Source organism: Scyliorhinus torazame, chromosome 14 (genome assembly GCF_047496885.1).
Source record: "Scyliorhinus torazame isolate Kashiwa2021f chromosome 14, sScyTor2.1, whole genome shotgun sequence".
Lineage (NCBI taxonomy): Eukaryota > Metazoa > Chordata > Chondrichthyes > Carcharhiniformes > Scyliorhinidae > Scyliorhinus > Scyliorhinus torazame.
Window position 1 is genome coordinate 87,567,375 of NC_092720.1, and position 13,864 is coordinate 87,581,238.

Here is a 13,864-nt window from a genome sequence, read left to right on the forward strand (position 1 = left end):
ATCGATGAGACCTACACAGCCGACGCGTAGTAGAAGAGTGCCCCCCACGGCACTGGCCCGCCCGCGGATTGGTGGGCCCTGATCGCGGGCCAGGCCACCATGTGGGCACCCCCCGGGGCCAGATCACCCCGCGCCCCCCCCCAGGACCCCAGAGCCCGCTCGCACCACCTGGTCCCGCCGGTAGGGGAGGTGGTTTACTTCACGCTGGTGGGACTGGCATTACAGCAGCGGGACTTCGGCCCATCGCGGGCCGGAGAATCTCGCGGGGGGGGGCTGGGGGGGGGGGGCTGTCGACTGGCGCGGCGCGATTCCCACCTCAGCCGAATCTCTGGTGCCGGAGAATTCGGCGGCCGGCGGGGGCGGGATTCACGTCGCCCCCTGGCCATTCTCCAACCCGGCGGGGTGTCGGAGAATCCCGCCCCAGATCTGATTCTGTTTCAATGCCCATCAAGGGTGTGCATAGCTTGGCATAGTGGTATGAGGGACAATGGCAGATGGGGTTTGCAGGACATGAAGTGGCATTGATGGGGTGTGTGGACTATTTCGGTGTGGGCGGGTGAGGAATGAGAGCTAGAGGGCATTACTGTTTTATTTTCACTGGGATGACATCCCACAGCACCGAGACAGGCCTTCCTGAGAGCCCAACTCAGCACTTGGCAGCCCCTGTGATTGCCTCCAAACCTTTTCCTAAATTTGCAGGTCTGACTGTAGCCTGCCCCTCCGAATGAAAATCATGGGTGCGATTCAGCCACTGTGTTGCCCATGGCACAGAGCCAATGTGATGGGTGAATCCCGGGAGAGCCCCAAATCAGTGTTTGCGTCAGGCCGATCGCATGTCACCCGACTCCGCCTACCTGGTGCAATCTAGATCACGTCTTTGCTGACCATGATCCAGATAAAGATATTTAAATGAACTATTAGGCTCATTTAAATATCCTGACTCAGCATTCACCGGGCGCCTGGGAGTCAATGAGACTTGCGAGGCCTCAACCGGGTGCCAATTAGCACTATTTTTCACAAGCGTGGGCAAGGCATGATGGTACCTTGGAGGAGCTCAGATGCCATTCGAGCTCCCCAGTGGCTGGGAAGAGGGCAGGGGAGAATCCTGGCAGCACCCTCCCCCCAGCACCCTGGCAGCCCTGGTGCCAGGGGCATTGCTAGGGCGCCAAGCTGGAAGTGCCATGGTGCCCGGGTGCCAGGTTGGCACTGCCAAGGTTCAGGACCTGGGGAGCCATGCCCATGAAAGGGGGTTTGAGGGAGCCACAGGAAGGTTGAGGGGGTGAAGGGGGGAGATCCTGAAAGCAGAGGTTCCTGAAAGGGATGTGTGTGGGGTTGGGGCAGCCTAACAAAATGGTGCCACGATCTGAGGAGCCAATGCTGCTGGTGACCTCAGCTCCCCAGTGCCGGAAAAATTTCAAAGCGTGGCCTCGTTGGGGAAGAACTCCCCGAGGCCCAAAGAAATTTGCTGAGTGCCATTGAATAGTGGTCAGAACCTCGGCATTGCAACCGTCGCAAAACACCCCACCAACCGCCTCAAACAGGACTTTGAAATGTTTAGAACATAGAACATACAGTGCAGAAGGAGACCATTGGGACCATCGAGTCTGCACCGACCCACTTAAGCCCTCCCTTCCACCCTATCCCTGTAACCCAATAACCCCTCCTAACCTTGTTGGACACTAAGGGCAATTTAGCAGGGCCAATCCACCTAACCTGCACGTCTTTGGACTGTGGGAGGAAACTGGAGCACCCAGTGGAAACCCACGCAGACATAGGGAGAATGTGCAGACTCCGCGCTGTGTCCCAACGGGGAATCGAACCTGGGACCCTGGTGCTGTGAAGCCACAGTGCTAGCCACTTGTGTACCCGTTTACGGTGGATTGCGCTCCGTGTCTTTGTGAGCACTTCCTCCTGAGGCCAGGGTGTCGAGCCGGGAAACTTCCCAACTCCTACTATCCAATTCAAAGATGAAGATCTAGCCCCTCAGGCTTAAGATTAGGGTTTTCCATTGTTTCAGTGTTTGCACCCCTCCATGACCTTTGCAAGATAAAGATACAATGGGCGTCATTCTCCGACCCCCCCGCCGGGTCGGAGAATGGCCGTTGGCCGCCGGGAATCCCGCCCCCGCCGAAGTCTCCCCTCCCGGAGATTGGGCGGGGGCGGGAATCCGGCCGCGCCGGTTGGCGGGACCCCCCGCTGGATTCTCCGGCCCGGATGGGCCGAAGTCCCGCCCAGGAATTGCCTGTCCCGCCGGCGTAAATCAAACCTGGTATTTACCGGCGGGACCAGGCGGCGTGGGCGGGCTCCGGGGTCCTGGGGGCCAACGGCGATCTGACCCCGGGGGGTGCCCCCACGGTGGCCTGGCCCGCGATCTGGGCCCACCGATCCGCGGGCGGGCCTGTGCCGTGGGGGCACTCTTTCCCTTCCGCCTCCGCCACGGCCTCCACCATGGCGGAGGCGGAAGTGACTCTCCCCACTGCGCATGCGCGGGAAACTGACAGCGGCCGCTGACGCTCCCGCGCATGCGCTGGGAAACTGACAGCGGCCGTTGACGCTCCCGCGCATGCGCCGCATTTCCGCACCAGCTGGCAGGGCAACAAACGCCATTTCCGCCAGCTGGCGGGGCGGAAATCCCTCCGGCGTCGGCCTAGCCCCTCAATGTTGGGGCTAGGCCGCCAAAGATGCGGAGAATTCCGCACCTTTTTGCCGGCGCGATGCCCGTCTGATTTGCGCCGGCTTTGGCGCCAGTCGGCGGGCATCCTGCCGTTGGGGGAGAATTTCGCCCAATAACTTTGAAGTGTAATTAACTTCAAGCTTGCTTGATTCGATCGACTTCTGGGATTCTTATCAGCTTCGTAGCCACCTGTGGCCATTTATCTACATTTAACCTTTTAACCTTCAACCAGAAGTAATGTTCCTAAAACTAAATAATATTCTAAAATATATATTACGAACTAAGTATTCTTGACAAAGTAACCAAAATAAATAAAATATATATATACTTAATTGCTTGTGGAAGCACATAGAAGTGAATGGCTTGTAAAAAGGTTACCTTGTGCACTATTAATAACTGTTCATGACATTCATATTTTAAACGGATTAACGACTGAATCAAAATGGCACACATAAATAATCTTACGGAAGCACATTACTCTGTGCTATGGGAGAAAATTAAACGCCATTGTTTTTCATCCTTTCAGTGTATTATATTAGCCACTAAGGTGTTTCTAGGGTATCGATAATACAGTAATCAGCCCCAAGGAACAATATAAGAACGCAGTTAATTGTATAAATAACTCAATGCACTTTTTAAAGTATGTTACAATGTTATTCGTAATCCAATAATAGCCACCTACAAGTACAGTTTATTATTATCACTGAAAGCTTCACTAATAGTAACAGAACTTGAACTCAGGAGAACAATTTGTTGTATATTGCATCATGTAAGATTAACACATTCTCAGCTACAGGCCACCATTATCGAAACACTTTACACCTCCCAGCAGAGAGGATGGTATAAAAATGCTTGACTATTACAGTGCACCACATTACTAATTATGGCTATCTCTGATATATCACTGTTGAACATAGTGGCTAAACCTGATTAACAAATCATGACTCAATATCTTCTCTTGGCAGAGATTGAACTTCAACCAAGCCCATCAATAACATACAGGACAATTGGTGGAGTTCTGGACTTTTACATCTTTGTAGGTTCTTCACCTGAGGATGTTGTTCGTGAATACTTAGCAGTATGTATACAGTCATTATCAGTACTAGTGATGAAACTAGATAAAATTACAGAAGTATGACTTTCAAACAATTACCATACACTATTCCTGCATACTATTCTAGTTATTTAAGAGCAAGCTCTTCTTAATTAAGTCATTGATATGTTTTTGTTTGCGATTTGTATTATAATGAATATAATTAATCTTCTGTTTTTGGTTGAAACCATACGTAGCTGGTTGGCAAACCATTAATGCCTGCATACTGGACTCTGGGATTCCAACTTAGCCGTTGGGGCTATAAAAACCTCAGCGATGTTGAAGCTACAGTGAAGAGGAACAGAGACATCAATCTCCCATATGTGAGTGCAGCACATTGTTACAAAAAATCGCATCAGTGACGTAGCAGTAACAGTTTGCTACCTTTGTACCCTAAAAAGATTATCACTTAGAAAACTTATAGGATGCTGCATGGGCCAGAATTCGCCGCCCGTTCACCCTGGTGGGATTCTCCAGTCCCAGCTGCAATGAAAGGACTTTTGGCTGAGTGCCAAATCCTCCGTTCTCGCTGGCAGCGGTGACGGGACTAATCCGGATTGGAGAATCTCGGCGATTGTGTCAGAGGACTGGAGAATTAGAAATGTTACCCACTTGTTCAAAAAGCATTTTTCTGTCATAGAATGTTACATGGCTTCAGAGGACTGGAGAATCGCCTCACAGGAAGAGGCGATTCAGCCCATCAATCCCACGCCAGCTCTCTGCACGAGCAACTCAGCTAATCCCCTTCCCCTGCCTTTTACTTCTCAGCTCATAGTCCAATTCTCTTTTTAAAGCCGTGACTGAATCTGCCTGCTCCACACGCTCAGCCAATAGATTCCCTGGGGCGCGATTCTCTGACCCCCTGCCGGGTCGGAGAATCGCTGGGGGCTGGCGTGAATCCCGCCCCCGCCATGTCTCGAATTCTCCGCTACCAGAGAATCGGCGGGGGCGGGTCCGCCCAGCGATTCTCCGGCCCGCGATGGGCCGAAGTCCCGCCACTGTCAACCCTCGCCAGCCGGCGTGGATTGAACCACCTACCTTACCGGCGGGAGCAGATGCCGCGGGCGGATTCCGGGGCCCTGGGGGGGGCACGGGGCGATCTGGCCCCAGGGGGTGCCCCCACGGTGGCCTGGCCCGTGATCGAGGCCCACCGATCGGCTGGCGGGCCTGTGCCGTGGGGGCACTCTTTTTCTTCTGCCTTCGCCATGGTCTTCACCATGGCGGAGGCGGAAGAGACCCCCTCCACTGCGCATGCGTCGCCCGGCGAAGTCCTTTCAGCGCCGGCTGGCGTGGCGCCAAAGGCCTTTCCCTCCAGCCGGCGGGGCGGAAATCACTCCGGCGCGGGCCTAGCCCCTCAAGGTGAGGGCTCGGCCCTTCTCCGCACCTTTGGGGCGGCCCGACGCCGGAGTGGTTCACACCACTCCATTACGCCGGATTCCCCCGCGCCGCCGGGAAGGGGAGGATCCTGGCCCAGATGCTAATGGCCCACTGCATAAAATGTTTCCCCAAATCGCCTTTGTTCCTTTTGCCAGTCACCTTAAATCAGTATCTTCTAGTTCTCGACCCTTCTGCCAACAGGGACAGTGCCTCTCTACCTAATATCTTGGGGCTCTTCATGCTCTTGAACACTTCAATCAAATCTTCTTTTAACCTTCACTTCTCTAAGAAGAACAGCTCCTGCTTTGTCATTCTATCCTCATAAAGGAAGCCCCTCATTCCTGAAACCACTCTCGTAAATCTTTTCTGAACCCTCTCCAATGCCCTCAAATCCTTCTTAAAGTGTATTCCCAGAATTGGGCACAGTATTCCAGCTGAGGCTGGATCCAGTGTTTTATACAAGTTCCATTATAACATCCTTACTTTTATGCTCGATGCCCCCATTTAAAAAGCTCAGGATCTCATTTGCTTTATTAACCACTTTCTCAACCTGCCCTGCCGTCTCCAATGATTTCTGAACATGCACCTTCAGGGCCCTCTCCACCTTCCATCCTCTTTGGAATCGCACCCTTTAATTTATATTGTCTCTCCACATGATTTCTACCAGAAAGAACCACTTCAAATGTTTCTGAATTAAATTTAATCTGCAATTTGTCCATCCATTTCATCAAACTGCCTGCATCCTCTTTAAATTAATTGCTATCCTCCTCACAATTCACAATATTTTCAAACTTTGTGTCATCCACATATTTTGAAATTGTGCACTGTACACCCTAGTCTAGATCATTAATATGTATCAAAAACAGCATTGTTCCCAACAATGAGCCCACTGTGGCAAAATGCCTTCCTCTATTCCCCCAAAAACCTCTATTCACCATTGCTCTACTCCTGTCACTCAGGCATGTTCATATCCATGTTACTACTGGGCCTTTTATTCCATGGGTGTTTACTTTGCTGATAAACCTGTTATGTGGCATTTTATCAAATTGCTTTTGGAAGTCCAAATCCACCGCATAACTGACATTACCCTCACCAACCCTCTTTATTACATAGTCACAAAACTCAATCGAGTTAGTTAAACACAGGTTTCCCTTAACAAATCCATGTTGACTTTTCTTAAATTAACCCATTTTTGTCCCAATAACTATTAACTAAAAACTTTTCCACCACCAAAATTAAACTGATTGGCCTGTAGTTGCTGGGCTTATCCTAAAACATTTTTTTTGAACAAGTGTGTAACAGCAAGGGAGGAAATTGCTGGGGCCTTGACTGACATCTTTGTATCCTCATTGGCTACAGGTGAGATCCCAGAGGACTGGAGAATAGCTAATATGGTACTGTTGTTTAAGAAAGGTAGCAGGGACAATCCAGGAAACTACAGGCCGGTGAGCCTTACGTCTGTAGTAGGTAAATGATTGGAGAGAATTCTCAGGGACAGGAATTATACCCATTAGGAAACAAATGGACTCATAAGCGATAGACAGCATGGTTTTGTGAAGGGGAGGTCGTGACTCACTAACTTTATCGAGTTCTTTGAGGAGGTGACAAAGCCTTTGACAAGATACCTCAAGGCAGACTGGTACAAAAGATTAAGTCACATGGAATCAGAGGTGAGATGGTAGGATGGATACAGAACTGGCTCGATCACAGAAGGCAAGGGGTAGCAGTAGAAGGGTGTTGTTCTGAATGGAAGGTTGTGACTAGTGGTATTCCACAGGGATCTGTGCTTGGGCCTCTTTTGTTTGTAGTGTACATAAAAGATTTGGAGGAAAATATAGCCAGTCTGATTAGTAAGTTCCCGGATGACACCAAGGCTGGTGGAGTGGCAGATAGTGTTGAGGATTGTGAGAAGATACAGCAGGACGTGGATAGGTTGGCGACTTGGGCAGAGAAATGGCAAATGCAGTTTAATCCGGACAAATGTGAGGTAATGCATTTTGGTAGGTCTAAGATAGAGGGGAAATATACCGTAAATGGTAAAATGGTAAAACTCTTAGGAATATAGAAAGTCAGAGAGATCTGGGCGTGCAGGTCCACAGATTTTTGAAGGTGGCAACACAAGTGGACAAGGTAGTCGAGAAAGCATACAGAATGCTTTCCTTCGTTAGATGGGGCACTTGGAATATTGCACACAATTCTGGTCACCACACTACCAAAAGAATGTGGAGGCTTTGGAGGGGGTGCAGAGAAAGTTTACCAGGATGTTGCCTGGTTTAGAGGGTGTTAGCTATGTGGAGAGGCTGAATAGACTTGGACTGTTTCCATCAGAAAGATGGAGGTTGAGGGGTGACTTGAAAGAGGTCTCCAAGATTACGAGAGGCATGGATGGAGTGGATGGGCAGGCACTCTTTCTCAGGGTGGAGTGGTTAGTCACCAGGGGGCATAGGTTTAAGGTCCGTGGGGCAAAGTTTAGAGGAGATGTGTGAGGCAGTTTTTTTAAGCAGAGGGTGGTGAGTGTCTGGAACGTGTTGCCAGGGGAGGTTGTGGAAGCAGATACATTAATGTTGTTCAACAGGCATCTTGACAAACACATGGAGTATCGTGTTCGATTCTGGTCGCCACACTACCAGAAGGATGTGGAGGCTCTAGAGAGGGTGCAGAAGAGATTTTACCAGGATGTTGCCTGGTATGGAGGTCATTAGCTTTGAGGAGAGATTGAACAAAATTATGAGGGGCATAGACAGAGTGGATAGTCAGAGATTTTTTTCCCAGGGTAGAGGGGTCAATTACTAGGGGGCATAGGTTTAAGGTGCGAGGGACAAGGTTTAGAGGAGATGTACGACGTAGGTTTTTTACACAGAGGGTAGTGGGTGCCTGGAACCCGCTGCCGGAGGAGGTGGTGGAAGCAGGGACGATAGTGACGTTTAAGGGGCTTCTTGACAAACACATGAATAGGATGGGAATAGAGGGATACGGACCCCGGAAGTGAAGAAGATTTTAGGTTAGACGGGCAGCATGGTCGGCGCAGGCTTGGAGGGCTGACGGGCCTGTTCCTGTGCTGTACATTTCTTTTTTCTTTGTTTGTTCTTTGATAGGATGAGTCTAGAGGGATACGGCACAAGGAAGTGCTGAGGGTTTTGGCAAAGGTTGGTATCATGACCGGTACAGGCTTGGAGAGCGGAAGGGCCTGTTCCTGTGCTGTATGGTTCTTTGTTCTTTCTTTCTAACTCTCCAGTCCTCTGACACCATCCCTGTATCGAAGGAGGATTGGAAGATTACGGGCCAGAGTTTCTGCAATTGCCGTCCTTTCTTCCCTCCATATTCTTGGATGCATCTCATCTGTTCCTGCTGACTTATCAAATTTAAGTACAGCTAGTACACCTAATACTTCTTTCCTTTATCAATTTTTAATCAACCATTTCTCAACTATCTCCTTTTTCACTATGCCTTGGGAGTATCTTCTTCCTTGGTAAAGGCAAATGCAAAGGATTCATTTAGTAGCTTAGTCAGCCTTTTGTCTTTGATAAAGTCCATCGCTTCGTCCGCCGATTCAAAGTAAAGTTCCCGGCTCTCATAAGTGACCCACAGACTGGGTATACCATCCCAAACTTCACCCCCTTCTCGAAGAGGGCCAATTTTACTCGCAAGCCCTCTATGCGCTCTGTCCACTTCCAAGGGTCGTGTAAACGCCCCATCTCCCATCAACCTTTCCAGCATACTTGTCACATATGCCCTAGTGTCCGATCGCTCACTGCCCTCCGGGAAGCCGATGATCCTTAGGTTCTGTCTCTGGGACCTGTTCTCCAGGTCCTCCAGCTTCTCCTGCAGCCTTTTCTTGTCGTCCCTCATCAGCCCCACGTCCGCCTCTAAAGCGGTTAAATGGTCCTCTTGCTCGGGCACCTTCTCCTCCAACTTCTGAATCGCCAGTCCGCGGGCTTCCAGCCCCTGTTCCACCCCATCAAGTCTTAATCGGGTCTAACCCTTCCTTCTTTTGTTTGGCGAAACTCTCCTGAATGAACTCCACCAGCTGTACTGTTGACCACTGTGCCATCAAACCGGGACCCTGCACCTCCACCTTGCTTTCCCGTGCTGCAGGTTCTACAGTCGCCTTTGTTACTTGACAAATTCTTCTTATACGACCCCTTCTGGTCCACGGATCCATATACTGGTGGGGGATTTCTCCTCACTGCCTCACTCTCCACCGACTTTTCTCATAAAATTCCGAAAATATCAGAAGAAAAGGTCCAAAAGGTCCGTCACGAGCGGGAGATACCAAATACGCAACCTCCGACTCCATGGCCACCACTGGAAGTCGTTATTTGTATCATTACAGAAGACTTTTATGTTAGCTACTGATTTCTTCTCATATAATCTCTTTGCTTCTTTTACCTTTTTTTTCTCTTCCTGTCTGATCGTTCCATATTCAGCCTGATTCTCACTTATATTATCCACATGATATCTAGCACATGCATAATTTTTCTGCTTTGTCTTACTCTCTATCTCTTTCATCATAATTTTCCCTATGTTTTTCCCTCGACGAATACACCACAATTTTACCCAAAGTGAAAACTAAGTATGTATGAATAATTTTTTAAGTAACACAATAAACTCTGATTATTTTAGTAAACAAATATTTCTGACATGCGCAGGGAAAGTTAATACAGTAATGCACGGTAGCACAGTGGTTACCACTGCTGCTTCACTGCGGCAGGGTCCCAGGTTCGATTCCCGGCTTGGATCACTGTCTGCGGAGTCCGCAAGTTCTCCCCGTGTTCCCGTGGGTTTCCTCTTGGTGCCCCAGTTTCCTCCCACAAGGCCGAAAGATGTGCTGTTAGGTAATTTGGACATTCTGAATTCTCCCTCAATATACCCGAACAGGTGGCGGAGTGTGGCGACTAGGGGATTTTCACAGTAACGTCATTGCAGTGTTAATGTAAGCCTACTTGTGACAATAAAAATTATTATTATTTTTATTATTATTAAAAATAGGACAGACAATTAAAATTCTGATCCATCCACCAATATAGGCCAATGAAGTATATTTTTGTGAATAATTCTAGCTATCTTTATTATCCAGGTTATTGGCTATGGACTAACTGATGTTTAATTAAAATTGTTTAGGATGTCCAGATCACTGATATTGACTACATGGAAGATAAGAAGGATTTTACTTATGACTTGGTCAATTTCCAGAATCTACCTGAATTTGCTCAGGATTTACATAATCACGGGCAGAGATACATCATCATTTTGGTAAGTTCCATGATCTTGCTGTTTCCTTTAATTGTGAACACTTAAAAATCTAATAAATTAGAATAAACAGTTTCAAAAAGGAAATCTTTTATCAATGCATTCTTGCAATGCCGTTGGATGAAAATAAAACACAGAATAAATATGAAAAAATAATATTTTAAAATATCACAAGACAAAAAGGCTGTTAGGCAACTCGTCAATTATTGTATTTATGATGTTAAAACTAATTTTTTTAATTTATGACCTTGGAATAGTGTTGTATTTGAAGTGATCCAGCTTATGCAATCATCATTTGGTACGATAGCATAGGGGATTTTGTGCTAGGCTTAGTAAACCAGAGGTGCTGAGTTCAAATCCCAACTAGGCAATGAAGATAAATTTGTGGACTAACAGTATGAAAGCTGCCAGGTTGTCATAACAATGCAACTGATTGACTAATATCCTTCAGAGAAAGGAACCTAGGGTTAGGTATTAATTGCCTTCCCAGTATCATCCACATCCTAAGTAAAAATTTCAATAAAACATCAATGCCTTCGAAATGCAGGAAATAAAGCTTTTTATCACTTAACTGTTTCCAACTTTTGTTCTTTTTGAAACCCAGGATCCAGCCATTAGCACTCAGAGGCTGAAAAATGGTCCCTACGAAGCTTATGACAAAGGCACACAAATGGGAGTATGGGTCAATGAATCTGATGGAAAGACGCCCCTTTTAGGAGAGGTAACTGAAATTAACCATATCTTGTATAAATGGTAGATAACGATCTGGAAATGCGAGTCTGTAAAAGAAGGAATGGGGCGTGATTCCCCCCAAAAATTATTAGTGTCATTTTGGACAGGTTTCGCCCACACGTAGTAATTTTTTGGAGCTTGGTGAGTTTCTAACCGGTAAATTCCACACTTAGAATTTTTTCTGCAGTGGCGAACTAAACTCGTCGGTAAGGTCGGCTCCTCAGAGATCAGGGTGTCATTTTGAAGGAGTGTCCCAATCTCAAAGTGAGGCTGAGGATCCCCCGCACCCCCACCACTGACAATGCAACCCCACTACAGACATGTGCAACATCCCCAACTTTTGACCCCAGGGGTAACCTCCCCCCATGTCCCTGAGGTTGGCACTGGCAGGGTACCAGGTTGGCGGTGCCAGTGTGCTTGGCTACCAGGTTGACAGTGCCAGAGTGCCAGGTTGGCACTGCTCGAGTGCCAGGTTTGCAGCACCAGGGTGCCAGGGCACTGCTCTGCCCTGTCGCTGACCACCCGAAGGACAGCAATGGTGTCTGAGCCCCCTGGTGTGGCCATCACTCCTGGTCTCCCCTTGTGGAGACCAGTACTAATCCGCATCCGAGTGAGGCCTCACTGGTGCGTCCGGTGACTCCTGGGAGCCAGGAGAATGCAACCTCAAATGGGCCATGCATAATCAAATGAGCTTGAAAGCTCACTTCAATATGATTATCTGGATCACGCCCAGTGAAGGCATGATCCAGATCGTGCCTCGTGTAGCGAGTCGGAGGACTCGCGATCGGCTTAGCGACTGGTGAAAAGCCCGTTTTGGACGTCTCCCGAAATGCACCTGGCGCAACAGGATCAGCATTGGGCCCAACACAATGGGAAAATCGTGCCCATTGACGCAAATATTTATTTTCTTTTGATACATTGCATATTGCCAAATGATTTTAATGCCCATCTATTAAAATGGGGTTATAATTGAGAAGAAGTTGTTTAGGTTAAAAGATGATGATTGTCTTGATTCACAACATTGTTTTTCCTCTATTGTATGAAATGTCTTTTTACAGAACTTGCACGATCTATGAATAACATACGTTGCTGTTTATTTTTCTCCTATTGTTTAGGTTTGGCCGGGTGAAACAGTCTTCCCTGACTACACAAACCCCCAATGCATTAACTGGTGGGTGGAGGAATGTGTAAAATTCTACCAGAAGATAAAATATGATGGACTTTGGATTGTATGTTCTATTTTTATTTTATTTGCTAATCTTATTTGATTTATTTTTGTCTGCTTTATGAAGTCTAATTGGTAAGGTTTGCACATAAATACATCATATATATATCTCTTGCTATCCATCTCCTTTGTAGGATATGAATGAGGTGTCAAGCTTCAAGAAAGGTTCAATTAAAGGATGTGTTAAGAATCAATGGAACTATCCACCTTTCATTCCAAGTAAGTATAATGTTCCAATGAGATTCTTTTCTCTCGGACTACAGCGGCACAATGTTCAGCTGCGTGAGTGATGACCACAAATGTTCACAGGACCTGCATTGTCCAAGTTTCAACCAGAACAACTGTCTGGCCACTCTTGATACTTCAGGGACACACAAGCACCAATAACCTTGGTACACATTTTTGAACTGGCAACCTTCCCATTTTTTTTGGGTGGGGCCTCAAATGTTGAGGCTGGTAGGAGGAATGGAGCAGCAGTGGGAAAACTGGAAGTTCACACTGAAATGAAATGAAATGAAATGAAAATCGCTTATTGTCACAAGTTGACTTCAAATGAAGTTACTGTGAAAAGCCCCTAGTCGCCACATTCCGGCGCCTGTTCGGGGCGGCTGTTACGGGAATTGAACCGTGCTGCTGGCCTGCCTTGGTCTGCTTTCAAAGCCAGCGATTTAGCCCTGTGCTAAACAGCCCCTGATCGTGCGTCGGATGGAAAGATGGGAAGGTGTCTTCCTCAAGGGCCCCTTTTTCACATCAGGCACTTCGCTGCTTCAAGGCACATCCGTCATGGGTGCATCGTCCCCCTCTCTCAATCAAGATCTCCTCCCCCCTCAAGGGAATGGAAGTTCCCAAACATTGGTTCAATGGATGAAATTTTGGGTTTGTGAGATCCAAAGGCCATGGAGAGGAACTAAAGGGAAAGTCCAGGGGCCGGCTCCAAGGCCTCATGATACCTGAATCTGTTTTTTTTAATCCCGGCTCGCAGCCCATCGAAACTTGGGGAGTGAATCAGCTTCACAAAAACAGTCTATCATGAGAGCAACTGATTCATTTTCTGATTGGAATCGGTCACGAGGGAACAAGTTTCACATTTGCTGCCTCAGTATCTGCCTTGCCTTTCTTCTGGTTTTGGGGTGCCAGATTTGGTGTGACCCCAGTGAGAGTTTGAGGGGATGTGAAAGATGTTGAATCGGGGATAGCGGAGAGGGCGACATTAGTTATTGAGCAGTGGGGGGTGATTTTCTCTGTAGTGTGGCTGGGTGATGCTAAAACAAAACAAAATAGCAGGATAGTAGCCTTCACTATTTAATTATTAAAAGTGCACGCTAATTTTAAACAAATGAAAATCATGGGCCTAAACCTCCTCATGAGTGGTATTAATGAGCCAAATTGTGATTCTGTGCCCAATTACTTGTATCAATTTCTTTCGATCCCTTCTTGCCTGTACTTCTGACTCAAGCCGGGTGAGATACAAGCAGAGCAACGCGTTCCCAGGGCTCAGCATCACAGCTCAGGA

At 47.7% G+C, this 13,864-nt stretch overlaps 1 protein-coding gene across 1 annotated transcript in view; it reads left to right on the forward strand.

The window, feature by feature from the left end:
• si (sucrase-isomaltase) overlaps positions 1–13,864 on the forward strand; it is a 257,508-nt gene that overhangs the window by 80,042 nt on the left and 163,602 nt on the right. The window contains exons 10-15 of the mRNA XM_072474450.1: positions 3,640–3,752; positions 3,965–4,090; positions 10,266–10,397; positions 10,999–11,115; positions 12,242–12,355; positions 12,486–12,570. Coding sequence (XP_072330551.1) covers positions 3,640–3,752; positions 3,965–4,090; positions 10,266–10,397; positions 10,999–11,115; positions 12,242–12,355; positions 12,486–12,570 — 687 coding nt within the window. The remainder of the gene's footprint in view (positions 1–3,639; positions 3,753–3,964; positions 4,091–10,265; positions 10,398–10,998; positions 11,116–12,241; positions 12,356–12,485; positions 12,571–13,864) is intronic.